This window comes from Salmo salar, chromosome 14 (genome assembly GCF_965601325.2).
Source record: "Salmo salar chromosome 14, fSalSal1, whole genome shotgun sequence".
NCBI lineage: Eukaryota > Metazoa > Chordata > Actinopteri > Salmoniformes > Salmonidae > Salmo > Salmo salar.
The window spans coordinates 64396341-64414859 of NC_138304.1; the positions used below are offsets into that span (position 1 = coordinate 64396341).

An 18519-nucleotide genomic window follows, 5' to 3' on the forward strand; every position below is an offset into this window, starting at 1 on the left:
ATACTATTTGAAATAATTTGCCAAGGTTGCCTGGTGTAATGGACCAATAGAATAGTCCAAAAACGTCAAACCCCGGCCATCGGGCACTCTGGGCAGGCTAAAGCAAACACTCACAGCATTTAAAAGATTTAAAATAGTATTTGAAGTCTGGCAAATTCGTTGGAACTCAGGAAATTCAGATGAGTCACAGATAGCTATCAGTAATCAAGTAACTCTTGTGTTGGTTTTGTCCAAGGGTGTGCCCACTATGGTTAAGTCAATGGTTTTAAGCCATGGCTAAGTCAATGGTTTTAAGCACCGGGATGTAAGTTCAGGTCAAACAGGGTCTCTCAACACAGAGAACAGGGGTGTGACCAGCAAACCTGATGGTTGTGGAACCAGGAGGAAAACAACAAAAAATACACTTGAAAAAAGGGTTCTTCAGCTGTCCCCATAGGATAATCCTTTTTGGTTCCAGATAGAACCCTTTTGGCCCTCTGTGGAAAGGGTTCTACATGGAACCCAAAAATAGTTCTTCGAAGGGTTCTCCTGTGGGGACAGCGGAAGAATGCTTTTGGTTCTAGATAGCAACTTTCTTTCTAAGAGTGTAGAAACAATACCAACACAATACCTATACAAGGGTCAAGTTTCTGTTGTGACTTTTCACATCAGGTGTAACGTTTCCAACAGGCTATAAGAGCCCATTTTCTTCAAGTTTGGGTGTCTGTTTCGTTTTCCTTTCCTCTTGGTTCTGGTCCTGGTGGATTGGGTTTCATGGAGAAACGGCTCGCGACCCATATCAAGGGCCCCTAGTGGCCTCCCCGGTCAGCGGCCTGCTGCTTAAGGGCTATTTTGGGCTCCCTTGGGGCTGCAAGGATCCTGGCAAGGGTTCTGGTGTTGATTCCATCCTGGGCCCTCAATTATTTACTAGGCCATTATTAGGACACACCACACCTGATCTTCCAGCTCCAAATCCATGGCTATTGGCTAGCTAGTAGTGGAGAGGAGTCCATAAACTCCAGATGCTGCCCTGCTTGGATTTTCCAGGAAATGAGATAGACGAAGCAAAGAAAGAGACAGAGAGAGACTAGTCTGAACAAAGAACCCTAGCAACACAATTTGTTTATTGTCATGTCATGCCATGTCAGAGCTTCATTTCAATGACAGAGTTGCAGGGGAAGAAAAGAGAGAGAGAGCACTTAGACAATCTCGCAAAGCAAATTGGTCAATGTAACATTTCTAATGTTAAGGCATGTGTTAAATTCGCTCTGTAATTGTTAAATTAACACTCATTGGTGTAAAATAATCCCAGTGTTGGTGTTAATAACCAGTATTAAACCAAAACCACGCCCATCATTATCATATTTCCCAGAATGCTCTACTGCAGGCAGATTTTTAGAATTGTTTCAATATCTATGTACATGTACATTGATTCATTCATTAATCTTATTCTTCTCAAATATAACTAACATACATTTTTATAAACTAATCCAATCTGGTACTTGGACTTCCGCACCATTACTGAAATGGTTGTTCCAGTTAAGATGGTTAAGGTGGTCTTATATCTTACTCTTTTCAACCCAGCAGTTGTTCTGAATGCAGGATGAGGGTCAATAAAAATTCTTAACGTTTAATATCCCCACTCTGGCTGGATTCCAATAGAAATTACACATTGCTTTGCAAGCCAGCACAATGTGACTTGCAGGCCTGATGTGGCCTGTAAACCATGAGTTTCAGGTCACTGTTTAATGGTAAAAGGCCTTACGAAATACATGATATATTGTGTTACATAATAAAAACTGTATGATAATGTATTCGCTTAGGATCTCACTTGGTGGAGGCCACAGGACTGGAAATGAATGACTACAACAACGATGTCTCTGTCACTAACAAATACAGGCATGGGTGGTAACTCTAAACTTCACTCGAAAGGCAAGGCCCTCTGGGAAATATGTAAATAAGGCTTTACACTGAGCAGTGTGTTAATTTAACACTGAAAAGTGTGGATCTGTATAGACACTGGACCTGTGTTAAATTGAACGCTATCTGTGTTGATTTAACACTGTCAGTGTTAATTTAACACTAGAGAATTTGATGTGTAGCAAATGTCATGCAACCATGCATCAGTGCTTGCTTGCATCATGCAAAGCCATTAAGCCAAACAAGCTTCTCAGAAGAACAACTTGAGATGGCCTGACTTGACTGTACATTGTGGAATGTACTGTAGTATAGTGTTGCATTGCGTCATTGTAGATGGGCAAAGGGAGAAAGAAGGAATGCAAATATAAAAACATTTACTATTGCATGTGTGTCAGTGTATATCAAAATCAATCAGATCTACAGGTGTGGAAATGTGTCAATTTCAAAGGGTGTCAAAATTTCACATCAATGAATGGCAGAATGAGTTATATATACATTTAATAAAGTATAGTGTGCTATATAGTGGGAAGTTTATCAATATATAACGTCATGTACTGCTGCAATGTAAGTAATTGTAGTGTAGTTTATTTTAGTACCAAATACTGGGTTTATGTATGTGTGTAGGAAAATGAATATGCTATTGTAGTGTTGCAACATATACTGTACTACACGGTATTATTATTATTATTATTATTATTATGGTATTAGCACTCCTGTTTGAAAGGTGGATTGTATAGTGTACTGTAGTTTGTATTAGGGTAGTGAGGTGTCTATCAGTTTGGTGTTGGTGTGTATTGTAATGTCCGGACTGGACCGGTTGTAAACTCCTATGAGGCCTCCTTTGTCTTCTCCTCCTCGGTTGCTGCTGGTGCTGGCTCCTCCACCTTTTTCGCCTCTTCCACCTTTTCTGCCTCTACAGCTGCCTCTGCTGGTGCCTCTACAGCTGTGGCTGTCTCTGGCTCTGCCTGTGCCTCCTCTGGCTGTGCCTCGGCTTCTGCCTTCTCTTCCTTTACCTCTGTTGCTGCTGGTGCTGGTGCATTCTTGGTCTCTGTTGTGGCGGCCGCACTCTCAGCTGGCGTCTCCACGGCAGCGGTGCATTGCACGCTCAGGGAGGTTGCTAGGTAGCCCACCAGCTTCATGTACTCCTCGAAGTTGACTTTACCGTCCTGGTTAGCGTCCAGGCCCTGTTGCATTTTCTTCACCGCCTCGGAGCTGTCTGTGTCCTGGGTACAGAGTAGATACAGAGACGGGCAGACGTGACTCAAAGGTGACGCCAGCAAAGGTGACCTCTGTAGTAACTGACCCCTTACATCTCAAAATACAGTACTGTTTTGTGCAGCCTGATTAATAGATAGACCTTGATTTAACCAAGTTTAAGAGTTAATCCATGTTGGTGCAACACACCCTATTTTATATGTTGGTCTGTAGTGTCTCCTATGCCATACACTAGCCATTACCAAGAAGCCTTCATTATCTTACTAGTGCAGCAGGCAGCCAAGCGGTTAGAGAAATAAGCCAGCAAGGGTTGCCAGTTTGTATCCCAGGTCTCACGGGAAAATCTGGTGGGAAGTGAGCTGGCAACCAGAGGGTTGCTGGTATTAAATCCTAGACACCGTTGCCTGCTGTTGTGCCCTTGAGCAGGGTACTTAAACTCCCACAACTGCTACAGGGCACCCAGTATGACAGCTCCCTGCTCCAACCTGTATATGAACAGTGGTGTCCAAATGTATTGACACACTTGATAAATATGAGCAATAATATATAAAATAACTAATTCAAATACTGAGCTATATTGAACGCTCAAAAAAATTGGGAAATTATATTATACTAATTAAATTGCTCAGAAAATAGATTTTGTTAACAATAAATACTTTTTTCTCTCAAAAAGGTAGGGGTCAAAATTATTGTCACCCCTAACCATGCTAACCTTCCCTCTTATTTTTTAATGGTGAGAGGTTAGCATTTCTTTGGGGTATGATCTTTGACCCTCTGTAACTTTCTCACGTATCATTACTCACCATTCATTCAGGATTATCCGTAATCATGGTAGCATCCACATTAATGTAGAAGTGTTTAGAAACGTATTCTGTTCTTATTTATAATAAACGTGACTCCAAAATGACACAATACATTATTTATAATTCATTTCTATTGGACACAAATAATCTGAAACATAACCAAAACTAACTGCAAATGCATCCAACAAGTCGCAAACTTGATGTAGTCATTGCATGCTAGGAATATGGGACCAAATACTATACTTTTGACTACTTCATTTCTAAGAATCTTTAGGGGTGTCAATTATTTGGACCCCTACCTTTTTGAGATTTGTTTGTATTACTTATACAAAAATATTAAACAAAATATCTTTCTCTGAGTAATTGAATTAGTATAAAATAATATAATTCCCCTTTTTTTAGCATTTTAATGATTTATTTTATACAGGCATTATTGCTCATCTTTATCAAGGGTGTCAATAATTTTGAACCCCACTGTATGTGTATCTTTTGGAGGGGTTGGGATAAAGCGGAAATGACATTCCGGTTGGACCTTGAGTAAAATTGACGAAACAAGTGATTTTAATCTTAACAACTATACAGTGCATTTGGAAAGTATTCAGACCCCTTGACTTTTTCCACATTTTGTTACATTACAGCCTTATTCTAAAATTGATTCAATTGTTTTGTTTTTACTCATCAATCTACACACAATACCCCATAATGACAAAGCAAAAACAGGTTTTAGATTTATTTGTAAAATGTATCAATAAGAAACTGAAATTTTACATTTACATAAGTATTCAGACCCTTTACTCAGTACTTTGTTGAAGCACCTTTGGCAGCGATTACAGCCTTGAATCTTCTTAGGTTTGACGGTACAAGCTTGGCACCCCTGTATTTGGGGAGTTTCTCCCATTCTTCTCTGCAGATCCTCTCAAGCTCTGTCCGGTTGGATGTGGAGCGTTGCTGCACAGCTATTTTTAGGTATTTCCAGAGATGTTCGATTGGGTTCAGGTCCGGGCTTTGGCCGGGCCACTCAAGGATATTCAGAGACTTGTCCCGAAGCCACTCCTGCGTTGTCTTGTCTGTGTGCTTAGGGTCATTGTCCTGTTGGAAGCTGAACTTTCGCCCCAGTCTGAGCTCCTGAGCACTCTGGAGCAGGTTTTCAACAAGGAGCTTTCTGTACTTTGCTCCGTTCATCTTTCCCTCAATCCTGACCAGTCCTCCAGTCCCTGCCACTGAAAAACATCCCCACGGCATGATGCTGCCACCACCATGCTTCACCGTAGGGATGGTGCCAGGTTTACTCCAGATGTGACGCTTGACATTCAGGCTTAAGAGTTCAATCTTTGTTTCATCAGACCAGTGAATCTTGTTTCTCATGGTCTGAGGGTCCTTTAGGTGACTTTTGGCAAACTCCAAGCAGGCTGTCATGTGCCTTTTACTGAGGAGTGGCTTCTGTGTTGCCACTCTACCATGAAGGCCTGATTTGCTGAAGTGCTGCAGAGATGGTTGTCCTTCTGGAAGGTTCTCCCATCTCCACGTTGGAACTCTGGAGCTCTATCAAAGTGACCATTAGGTTCTTGGTCACCTCCCTGACCAAGGCCCTTCTCCCCGGATTGCTCAGTTTGGCCATTTGGCCAGCTCTAGGTAGAGTCTTGGTGGTTCCAAACTTCTTCTATTTAAGAATGATGAAAGCTAACTGTGTTCTTGAGGACCTTCAATGCTGCAGATATTTTTGTGTACCCTTCCCCAGATCTGTGCCTCGACACAATCCTGTCTCAAGGTTCACCGGACAACTCCTTCGACCTCATGGCTTGGTTTTTGCTCTGACATACACCGTCAACTGTGGGACCTTATATAGACAGGTGTGTGCCTCTCCAAATCATGTCCAATCAATTGAATTTACCACAGGTGGACTCCAATCAAGTTGTAGAAACATCTCAAGGATGATCAATAGAAACAGGATGCACCTGAGCTCAATTTCGAGTCTCATAGCAAAGGGTTGAATACGTATGTAAATAAGGTATTTCTGTTTTTTATTTTTAATACATTTGCAAAATAAAAATAAAAAACTGTTTTCAGTTTGTCATTATGGGGTATTGTGTGTAGATTGATGAGGGGAAAAAAACGATTTAACATATTTTAGAATAATGCTGTAACGTAACAACATTTGGAAAAAGGGAAAGGGTCTGAATACTTTCCAAATGCACTGTAGCTGAATCAAAGAGTTCAAAAAGGTGTAGTGTTTATAGCTGGTTTATAACCATGGTGAGTGTGGAGGCTGCTGTCTGACTGACCATCATGATGTTGTGGAGCTGGCTCTTCACCAGCTTTTGGAAGTCATTCCCTCCCAAACTCTCCTTCCCTTTGGCTGATTTCAGGAAGACACCCACTACCGTCTGAATGGCTGACTCCATGACTGCTGTCTCTCGCTGCCCCGGGAGATAGGGGGATAGGGTTTGGTAGAGAGGGATGAACAGGATGATTGGGGGAAAGGGGGGAGAGGAAGCAAGTAAGAAGGAATGAGAGAGAGAAAACAGAGATGGTGCGAGATATTGATTGAGTGACACAGGCAATGCACATTTGACAATTCTTTCCATGACAATCTACAATCTAATTGAAGGAGATAAAGATAGGACACCACAGTGGAAAAAGAAACGGTGGATGTCCTTGATATACACAAAGGCTTGTCGTTTCAGGCGTTGTGTCTGGAACTCCTTGGTAGAATAGGGTAGGTATGCAATGGACAGGCGAAGTGTGATAAACTAAGAGGGCGAGAGAGTCTGACTGAAAGACAAGTGGCGATGCGCAATGGAAGTTCTGATCTTTGATAGGTCATCTGATCTACTGAAGCACTATTGGGCCAAGGTTTCAGATTACCTCAGGGATTACCTGCCACTCTACCTTTCGATCTCTATCTCATTCTCTATAGTCTCTCTCTTTCTTTGTCTCTCTTTCTTTATCTGTCTTGCTTTATCTCTGTTGCCTCCTCAGCCCTTACGCACTCTCATGTGACCAGAAAAAAAGTATGATTTTTTTTGAGGGACATACATTTTACATAGTGAATATGTTTGTATGTGTGCGTGCATGCGTGCTAGTGTGTGCTGTATGCGCCTTTATATGTGAGTAATCCGGTATGTATGTAATATAGCCGTGAGTGTTGGACTGATTGAATGAGATATGCGTGATGTGTCCTATTAATCACAATAGACAGCTGTATGTGTAAGATGGCCCTCACACTGAGCACAAAATACAATGCATACCAGTGGGTGACATATCCATGCAGGAATTCCATTCCTTTCTGTCAGAGGAGATCACTTAAACAGGATAAGAATTTACAGGCCACACTAGTTTGCCCCAAAGCAGTGGAGAGAGATGTTTGCTCGTTTAATGAACCAACCTCACTCGTTTGTCAACTTTAGTATTTAAATGTAGCACACAAACTACACACACACACGTCCGTCAAGAAAAAGCATACACTGTAAAGGGATTACTGTGAATTTGACAGTAGCTTACAGGCAGCTTGGTGGCAAGTAAAATTCAGTATTTCATATTGCAGTACACTTACTGAACTATAAATACAGTATCAGAGCAAGTCCAGTGTAATGACACACAGTACAATACGTAAAATTCACTGCATTATACTGTAAAAAAGTATTTGCTATCATAATCGGAATCAATAAAAATATGAATTAATTAATACAATTCATTGAGGGGAGGGGTTTGTATTTCACAGTATTTACCTGTAAATACAAGGGATTGGTGCAAGCAGGTTAGCTCCTGGGTAAAGTGTTAAATACAGTATATTATTGTATATTTGGTGTTTTATATCACTTGTACTTCTAGAGGCTTTAACAAAGGCTTCCAAACTACAGCAACTACAGTGCAAAACAGACCAAAAGGACATTGCAAAATGCTCAACCATTTTGTTGTGTTACTAACATGCTGACCACACATACACAACTGTTCAAAAGTTAGAGTTTGGGGTCACTTAGAAATGTCTTTGTTTTTGAAAGAAAAGCAAATTTTTTGTCCATTAAAATAACATCAAAGTGATCAGAAATACAGTGTAGACATTGTTAATGTTGTAAATGACTATTGTAGCTGGAAATGGCTGATTTTCTTGCATTTCCAAGATGGCGTAGCAGTCAGACGTCTTTGTCTTGTCCCATGTATATATCTATTAAAATCTTTTTCTTCGCATTCGTTTTAATATTTTTTCCTAAACCTCAACTTCAAAATACTCTCCTGCAACCCGCCTCACCCAATGTGGTGTGGATCTGGGTTTTTTTCTAAAGTATTTCAATTTACCTCCGAACTGGAACACCTCAACTGAAGCTAGCTAGCTAACTAGCTACCAGCTATCAGTCAGCTAACCTTTAGCTTGGAAAGCTCTTGCCAGTTCGTACAACGCGTTTCAAACCAGAGCATACCGGACCTATTTTTCTCTCCATATCCCCGGATTCGTACCGCAAACTCTGAACCTTTTCATCTGGATCATGGCAGCTAGCTAACCGCAACCTGGGTTGACTACTCCTGGGTAATGTTTCCGTCCCGGAGCAAGCACCAACTAGCCTGGAGCTAGCCCATGCTAGACCCATCTCCCGGCTAGGGCTCCTGGGCTACTCCTGAAGCCAACTCCTCGGCTACAATATCCGGACTCCTTCTATTGCCAGTACGGGGCACGGAACCCCGCCGATCCTTCACGACTGGAATACCGACATAATCTGCCCGAGGATCCCAACAGGCCCCTCAGGCGCGACGTCTCCTGAAGGCCCATTCTGCTAACTGCGGCCTGCTAGCTATCTATAGCATATTGGACTGTGAGATGATCCATCGACCAGTTTCTTGGACCACTATACCCATTTTGCCAATTGGACTTGGACCCCTCTGCTACTTGGAACCCTACTAATTACACGACTGGTCTATCGACGTCACCGCACGAGGAGGCAAAAACAGACTTTCCCCCATCGCGACGTCCCTCTAAGACCCTTATGCTAGCTTGCTAGCCCCGGCCTGCTAACTGCTAGCCTTGGCCTGCTAACTGTCTGAATCGACGTGTCCCCAGCCAGCCCAACCACTCACTGGACCCATACGATCACTTGGCTACGCATGCCTCTCCCTAATATCAATATGCCTTGTCCATTACTGTCCTGGTTAGTGATTACTGTCTTATTTCACTGTAGAGCCTCTAGCCCTGCTCAATATGCCTTAACCAACGATGTTGTTCCACCTCCCACATATGCGATGACATCACCTGGTTTAAACGTCTCTAGAGACTATATCTCTCTCATCATTACTCAATTCCTATATTTACCTCCAATGTACTCTCTTCCTACCATACCTTTGTCTGTACATTATTCCTTGAATCTATGCTAACGTGCCCAGAAACCTGCTCCCTTTACTCTCTGTTCCGAACGTGCTAGACGGCCAGTTCTTATAGCCTTTAGCCGTACCGTTATCCATCTTCTCCTCTGGTGATGTAGAGGTTAATCCAGGACCTGCAGTGCCTAGCTCCACTCCTACTCCCCAGGTGCTCTCATTTGTTGACTTCTGTAACCGTAAAAGCCTTGGTTTCATGCATGTTAACATTAGAAGCCTACTCCCTAAGTTCGCTTTATTCACTGCTTTAGCACATTCTGCCAACCCGGATGTCTTAGCCGTGTCTGAATCCTGGCTTAGGAAAACAACCAAAAACCCTGAAATTTCCATCCCCAACTATAACATTTTCCGCCAAGATAGAACTGGCAAAGGAGGCAGTGTTGCAATCTACTGCAGAGATAGCCTGCAGAGTTCTGTCTTACTATCCAGGTCTGTACCAAAACAATTCGAGCTTCTACTTCTAAAAATGCACCTTTCCAGAAACAAGTCTCTCACCGTTGCCGCTTGCTATAGACCACCCTCTGCCCCCAGCTGTACCCTGGACACCATATGTGAATTGATTGCCCCCCATCTACCTTCTGAGCTCGTGCTGCTAGGTGACCTAAACTGGGACATGCTTAACACCCCGGCCATCCTACAATCTAAGCTTGATGCCCTCAATCTCACACAAATGATCAATGAACCTACCAGATACAACCCCAAATCCGTAAACACGGGCACCTTCATAGATATCATCCTAACTAACTCGCCCTCCAAATACACTTCTGCTGTTTTCAACCAAGATCTCAACGATCACTGCCTCATTGCCTGCATCTGTAATGGGTCTGGGGTCAAACGACCACCCCTCATCACTGTCAAACACTCCCTAAAACACTTCGGCAAACAGGCGTTTCTAATCGACCTGGCTGGGGTATCCTGGAATGACATTGACCTCATCCCGTCAGTAGAGGATGCCTGGTTATTCTTTAAAAGTGCCTTCCTCACCATCTTAAATAAGCATGCTCCAAAATGTAGAACTAGGAACAGATATAGCCCTTGGTTCACTCCAGACCTGTCTGACTTGACCAGCACAAAAACATCCTGTGGCGTTCTGCATTAGCATCGAACAGCCCCAGTGATATGCAATTTTTCAGGGAAGTTAGGAACCAATATACACAGGCAGTTAGGAAAGCTAAGGCTAGCTTTTTTCAAACAGAAATTTGCATCCTGTAGTACAAACTCAAAAACATTCTGGGACACTGTAAAGTCCATGGAGAATAAGAACACCTTCTCCCAGCTGCCCACTGCACTGAGGCTAGGAAACGATGTCACTACCGATAAATCCACAATAATTTAGAATTTCAATAAGCATTTTTAGACGGCTAGCCATTCTTTCCACCTGGCCCAGCCCTGCGCTCACCACAGCAACGTGCCCAAACCTCCCCCACTTCTCCTTCACCCAAATCCAGATAGCTGATGTTCTGAAAGAGCTGCAAAATCTGGATCACTACAAATCAGCCAGGCAAGACAATCTAGAACCTATCTTTCTAAAATTATCCGTCGAATTGTTGCAACCCTTATTACTAGTCTGTTCAACCTCTCTTTCGTATCGTCTGAGATCCCTAAAGATTTTAAAGCTGCTGCGGTCACACTCTAGACCCAAACTGCGACAAACCTATATATATCCTACCCTACCTTTCTAAAGTCTTCGAAAGCCAAGTTAACAAACAGATCACCGACCATTTCGAATCTCACCGTACCTTCTCCGCTATGCAATCTGGTTTCAGAGCTGGTCATGGGTGCACGTCAGGCACGCTCAAGGTCCTAAACAATATCATAACCGCCATCGATAAGAGACATTACTGTGCAGCCATATTCATCAACCTGGCCAAGGCTTTCGACTCTGTCAATCACCACATTCTTATTGGCAGACTCAACAGCCTTGGTTTTTCAAATGATTGCCTTGCTTGGTTCACCAACTACTTCTCCGATAGAGTTCAGTATGTCAAATCGGAGGGCCTGTTGTCTGGACCTCTGGCAGTCTCTATGGGGTGCCACAGGGTTCAATTCTCGGGCCGACTCTCTTCTCTGTATACATCAATGATGTCGCTCTCGCTGCTGGTGATTCTTTGATCCACCTCTATGCAGACGACACCATTCTGTATACATCTGGCCCTACTTTGGACACTGTGTTAACTAACCTCCAGATGAGCTTCAATGCCACACAACTCTCCTTCCGTGGCCTCCAACTGCTCTTAAAGGCAAGTAAAACTAAATGCATGCTCTTCAACCGATCGCTACCCGCACCTGCCCGCCCGTCCAGCATCACTACTCTGGACGGTTCTGACTTAGAATATGTGGACAACTACAAATACCTAGGTGTCTGGTTAGACTGTAAACTCTCCTTCCAGACTCACATTAAACATCTCCATTCCAAAATTAAATCTAGAATCGGCTTCCAATTTCGCAACAAAGCATCTTTCACTCATGCTGCCAAACATACCCTTGTAAAACTGACCATCCTACCGATCCTCGACTTCGGCGATGTCATTTACAAAATAACCTCCAACACTCTACTCAACAAATTGGATGCAGTCTATCACAGTGCCATCCGTTTTGTCACCAAAGCCCCATACACTACCCACCACTGCGACCTGTATGCTCTTGATGGCTGGCCCTCGCTTCATACTCGTCGCCAAACCCACTGGCTCAGGTCATCTACAAGTCTCTGCTAGGTAAAGCCCCGCCTTATCTCAGCTCACTGGTCACCATAGCAGCACCCACCCGTGGCACGCGCTCCAGCAGGTATATCTCACTGGTCACCCCCAAAGCCAATTCTTCCTTTGGCCGCCTCTCCTTCCAGTTCTCCGCTGCCAATGACTGGAACGAACTGCAAAAATATCTGAAGCTGGAGACTCTTACCTCCCTCACTAGCTTTAAGCACCAGCTGTCAGAGCAGCTCACAGATCACTGCACCTGTACATAGCTCATCTGTAAATAGCCCATCCAATCTACCTCATCCCCATACTGTATTTATTTATCTTGCTCCTTTGCACCCCAGTATCTCAACTTGCACATTCATCTTCTGCACATCCTACCATTCCCGTGTTTAATTGCTATAGTATAATTAATTTGCCACCATAGCCTATTTATTGCCTTACCTCTCTTATCCTACCTCAGTTGCACATGCTGTATATAGATTTTTCTACTGTAATATTGATTGTATGTTTGTTTATTCCATGTGTAACTCTGTTGTTGTTGTATGTGTCGAACTGCTTTGCTTTCTTGGCCAGGTCGCAGTTGCAAATGAGAACTTTCCCTCAACTAGCCTACCTCGTTAAATAAAGGTGAAATAAAAATGTAATGGAATATCTACATAGGCATACAGAGGACCATTATCAGCAACCATCACTCCTGTGTGCCAATGGCACGTTGTGTTAGCTAATCCAAGTTTATCATTTTAAAAGGGTAATTGATCATTAGAAAACCCTTTTGCAATTATGTTAGCGCAGCTGAAAAAACTGTTGTTCTGATTAAAGAAGCAATAAAACTGTCTTTCTTTAGGCTAGTTGAGTATCTTGAGCATCAACATTTGTGGGTTCGATTACAGGCTCAAAATGGCCAGAAACAAAGAACTTTATTCTGAAACTCGTCAGCCTATTCTTGTTCTGAGAAATGAAGGCTATTCCATGCGAGACATTGCCAAGAAACTGAAGATCTCGTACAACGCTGTGTACTACTCCCTTCACAGAACAGCGCACTGTCTCTAATCAGAATAGAAGGGAGTGGGAGGCCCCGGTGCACAACTGAGCAAGAGGACAAGTACATTAGTGTCTATAGTTTGAGAAACAGATGCCTCACAAGTCCTCAACTGGCAGCTTCATTAAATAGTACCCGCCGAACACCAGTCTCAATGTCAACAGTGAAGAGGCGAGTCCGGGATGCTGGCCTTCTAGTCCTGCCTCTCTTGAATCAAGTCATTTCAGCTTTTAATTTTTAATTCATAAAAAAATAATTGTTATAAAATAATTCCACATTATGGGGTATTGTGTGTACGCCAGTGATAAAAAAAATCTAAATTTAATCAATTTTAAATTCAGGCTGATATATCCACATAGGAGTTAAATTGGTACCGCGTTGGTACAGTCACAATTCTTGCATTTCCATTTCTGTTCTATTCTTACATGTATTATTTACTTGGTGGCCTGGCCTGGCCTGGCTGCAACCTGGCTATGCCTTCTCACGGTCAGGGTCAGTGACAGCCGACCTCATCTCCAAACGGTCGCCAGACAGCATGTGTCGAGACGCATCACTCCCTAAATCTGATTAATGAAAACATGGCTTCTATTATTTAGCCAATGTCACAAGGACAGCTCTGACCCCGCCTCAGTTCCGACACACACCAACTAATCCCTATTATTTGGAGCAAAAGGCAAAAAAACTACTCAGCAAATAATTAAATATAGACAGAGGTTTCCCGTTTCACCCCAGAGCCCAAAGGAGATTGAGTGTTGTGTTTCCAAATGGGTGAATGTGATACAGTATGTGTTCTGAGTAATGGCAATACTACCGCTCGTGTGGCATGAAATATTAAGAGAGGAACAAGTTAGGTTGTGGCTATATACTGCACCGAACAGGTTTGCAGTGCCTCTCTAGCTTATCACATAGGTCTACTAAAATACTACTGAACATCAATGGTGCACCAATCTAAGAATGAGAATGCTGAGCCAGTTGAAGAGTGCCTTGAGCTCTGGTTGTTTACACAGGTTTTACTTTTGGACATTTATCATCATTGTAGATCTTTTAGGAAATAGGTTGTAGTATGTAGACTATGACAATAATTTATTTTATTTATTTAACCTTTATTTAACTAGGCAAGTCAGTTAAGAACAAATTGTTATTTACAATGACGGCCTACCCTGGACAAACCCTAACGACGCTGGGCCAATTGTGCGCCGCCCTATGGGAGTCCTCTAGCACTGAGATGCAATGCCTTAGACCACTGCGCCACTCGGGAGCAAGGCGCAATGCGTATTATCACCCTTACACATACAGTGTAACGGAAAACTGTAAATGATACAGTCATTTTTTGTATTATCAAAGGTATAATACTCTGAAACATTTTAATGCAGCATACTGTAAATTATGGTGCATTGTGGGAAAATGTTGTGGGTGGGGAAATAATTGCTGTATTTTTTGTGGTACTGTAATTCCGCCCCACAGAACACAGTACCGTACCATATTTGTGGAGTGCAAAAAAAACTCTTGACCATTAGTGGGTGCATGATATTGTTGTTTCTATCTCATTAACGTATTTTGAGGCGTGCCTTGTAAAACGCTATATTTGTTACACCAGTGAGTGAGAATGCTGTACAAATTTAACTCATATGTGGTTATAATGCCACATCAATTTAAAATTTATAGAGGACAGATTCAAGTGGCAGCAAGCCTTAAACCTTAAATGGTTAAGCATTTTGCCATGTCCTTTTGATCTGTTTTGCCCTTTAGTCGTTCACTGCCAGTTTGCAAGCCTAAACTAAGGCCTCTAGAAAGTGCAAGTGATAAAAACACAAAATATTCATTAATATGCTGTAATGTTTGTAAACACCTTACCTAGCAGCCAACCTGCTTACACCAATCTCTTGTAATTACAGTAAAATACTGTGAAATACAAACCCTTCCCCTCAATGAATTTCATTCATCCATTAATTTATTTATTAATTCATTCCGACTATGGGAGCGTTTACTCTTTTTTTTCTCCTTTGACTTTGTGTCATTACCCAGTGGTTTCTTTGATATTATATTTACTTTAGTGGGTGTACTGTAATATGAAAAACAGCATTGTACTTGCCACCGAGCTGCCTGTAAGCTACTGTCAAAATCACGGTAACCCCTTTACAGTGTAGGTTTACCCATAGGTTATATGTTCTTTCGGATAGTCCATACATTTTATGCCAGTTGTACAAACCAGACAGGCTCATATGGCTCATGGTAGGCTAGATAACAGCTGATCGATCCGTTTACAAAAGAGGCAGACTTATCTCAGGTATTTTGATCAAGAACAGCTATGCGTTTATGATAAATAATGCACTAACATGTAGTTAAATAGTTTTTTTCCCCCTTTGAATTCAAACGTTATCCGCTACTTTCTACGTAAAAAAAACGAGTCTTTCTTGGAGTCTCCAAAAGCGTCGTCGTTGACACTGTCCCTTGATGAACGCGTATAGAAAGTTCCTGCAAGGGTGAATCTAAAACGTGGCATACGCGTTATGAATTAAGCAAGTTTACAGTGCAAAACCTTTTCAATAAAGTATGGACAAAATATATAACTCACCATATACTTCCTACAGGACAAGCGAACAGATCAAATGTGCCCAACTTTGTGTTTGTTTTTCTTCTTTTCCGTCTATCTCCGCTGCTTTGAGACCACAAAAGAAACTTGCCAAACTAGCGCTGCATAATCTCTTCCGTGATTTATTTTTTTCTTCAACTTTTTTCCCTGACAAGGCAAAGGGCGTGTACCTGGGAGAGTGCGACAAATAAAGGGGAATGTGGAAAAGATAAGACACTTTTTTTTATGAGGGGTAGAAATGTGTATCACAACCTTGGAACCTAATTCCTCTTTGTTCAATTATCTTTGGTATGTGGTGCTAGTTTATGTCATGTGTGATTTGAATTGTTCCACGCCAATAATTCGAATTCATAGAAGGCTGTGTAGAGGAGACATTGAGGTTTGAGTTGCTTTTAACCCTTTATATCCAAAATTAACTTCCAGCTGCATTTTATTAAATTAACACAAGTTTAGCCTTAGGCTGCTGTATGTTTGGACAGTAGTAATCTTTACCCCCCTCATACACCCAGGCTCATGGGAGTGGCAACTGCCTCAGGAGCATACCCAGACCACTCCAGGACCACACCAGTAAAATGCATGTCGACACACACACCCTGAGGGAGTGTTTCATGCTGTATCAGTGTGTGTCATTGTTTGTCAGAGTTGACACAGTCATTTGTCATCAGTCACACCCACACTGGCACCTTGCTGTGATTAATTAGGATACAAAGTCTACAGTTGCCCAGTATCAAAATTTCAATGGAAATGTTTTACTTGTGAAGCATCGCTTAGCAGAATAAGCGATGCTGGTGAGCATGCCAGAGAAAATAGCAGTGAATGTGTCCCAAATGGCACCCTATTCCCCATATAGTGCACTATTTTTGACCTTTCACTAAACAAACAACTTCATTAAACAACAGAGTACAGGGACAGGGAGTATTTGTACAGACACCAAGCAGCTCGCTCTCCTGTATCCAATGTATTGTTGTTGACCTAGGAAAAACGTATACTGGTAATGGAGACACAGAGATGGTAAATAGCAGCAGGGATGTAGACTGCATTTACATCACTGTGTAACACTTGGAAAGGTAGCTTTGTATAGGCATTATAAACCCGTATGGAATAGTTTTGCTGTACCTGGTGTAGTTGTGGGAGCAGTCTAGGGTTACGATCCAATTATGCTATTAAATCAAGGTCGTAATAGACCCACACTAAATGAGAGAATTCACAAGAGGGTGGTGGACAGAGCCAGACTGGGACCAGAGATCGAGCCCGGCATTTCTAACACAAGCCCATTTCCCCCCCTCTAGGCATCCACCTGAGTAATAGATGTCATATACTGAGGCCAGTGAACCAAAGGAGACAGAAGGCAGAAGGAGAGTTAAGACAATGGATCCTTTTATTCAAAGTCACCTGCTTTAGAAAATGATCAACTAAAGAATTGTGCATGTCAATTCAGATCAAAAGTTTACCACACAGCTACGTACAGGATCATTTCATTGGACTGTAGCCTAATGCACAATGCTACACACTCTTTAGTCCAACAGATTCCCATGAAGTCTTTTTATTGGCTAAAAGCCCCCTTGCTTGTTGGCAAGTTTTCCAATCAGCTGCCAAAACTCCAGAAATGTCAGCTCCCCATCGTTGTTTTCGTCCAACGAGCCCATGAGCTGCTCGATCACGACTGGATCGCTGGCGTTCTGCAGGCAATCAGAGAGGAGAAAGGGGACAGTGACCCATTCAGGCCCAGACTGGGTTAACAATGAGCTGCATGGTTAAGGCTACTCTGCCATCTAATGGTAAATAATAGTACAGTACTATAGAACAAATGGCACCGAGTCTGAGTTCCACAAACTTTGTTTGCAAAGTGTTGTTTTGCAGAATAAAATGGAAGGAGGTTTATGCCATAACACCTGGTGAGCATGCCAGAGCAAATACCGGTGACTTGCATCCCAAATGGCATCCTATTCCGAGAGCAATGGTACAGAAAAGGACTTGGCCTGCTATCACTAACGTATATGATGCTTGATATCACGTCATTCAGCCACTCACTCACTGCTCTAGATAATTTATTGCGAAATGGATGCCAAGTATGAAGTGGGTGCTGAAGAGGACTAAGGTTGTGTCTCCAATGGTACCCTATTCCCTATGTAGTGCACTACTTTTGGCCAGGGCCCATAAGGCTCCGGTCTAAAGAAGTGTACTACATAGAAAATAGGGTGCCATTTGGGACTCAGTAAGATTTACCTTGACAAAAGTAGGTAGTTGAAAGGCCACCAGGCTGCTGAATTCCTCTTTGCTCAAGGTGTTTGAGGATCCATCCTTTCCAGCAAAGGTCTTGAACTGGGAGACAAGTACATTGATGGCAGATTCCATTGTATTGAGTCTGTATGAAGGAGTTGACTGCGAATACATGACAAGAGAAAGAAACCGGTCTGCTTATGAATTGTCAATAAATGTTATTACAATGTTTTTATACATTGTTGAAGCAGACTTTAAAATAAAGCCAGCAACTAAATGATGAAAAACCAGAAAATCATGTGAAATCATATTCAGAGAGAAGAAAGACAGAACCGTATTAAAGGAAAACCAGTCATATGTTGTCTCACCTGATGAGGTATGGTCTGGTTGCAGCAGGTATGGAGAACCTTGTCTTGTCTTTCCAATCTTTCTTCTCCTCTTTTATTGTCTCCATTCCCCATTGATGATGCAGACGTCAGCGGAAAACCAACAAGTTTCCATCAGGATATTCTTATCTAGCTTTTTAATTTTCCATCACACCTTCTGGAAGGCACACAATCACCCCAGACCCAAATGCACATACAACTTTTACATACCACTGGACATGAACAAATATATTGATATGATGGGAATTTACTACAGTCCAATTCAATATTATTCTGTAGTTGTGATGTTATAAACATT

At 42.3% G+C, this 18519-nt stretch overlaps 2 protein-coding genes across 2 annotated transcripts; both read right to left on the reverse strand.

Moving 5' to 3' along the window:
• Window positions 1-1072: 1072 nt before the first annotated feature.
• On the reverse strand, window positions 1073-15891 carry LOC106570110 (uncharacterized). Its single transcript, XM_014142122.3, has 3 exons — window positions 15598-15891; window positions 6200-6334; window positions 1073-3122 (listed from the first exon to the last, which is right to left on the reverse strand). The coding sequence occupies exons 1-3, from the start codon at window positions 15598-15600 to the stop codon at window positions 2727-2729; spliced, it is 534 nt and encodes a 177-aa protein (XP_013997597.1). The 5' UTR covers window positions 15601-15891; the 3' UTR covers window positions 1073-2726.
• Window positions 15892-16970: 1079 nt separating this feature from the next.
• On the reverse strand, window positions 16971-18355 carry LOC106570111 (protein S100-A13). The gene is made up of 3 exons (XM_014142123.3): window positions 18204-18355; window positions 17842-17997; window positions 16971-17294 (listed from the first exon to the last, which is right to left on the reverse strand). Exons 1-3 carry the CDS (start codon window positions 18294-18296, stop codon window positions 17166-17168), a joined length of 378 nt encoding a protein of 125 aa, XP_013997598.1. The 5' UTR covers window positions 18297-18355; the 3' UTR covers window positions 16971-17165.
• Between the last annotated feature and the right edge of the window lie 164 nt (window positions 18356-18519).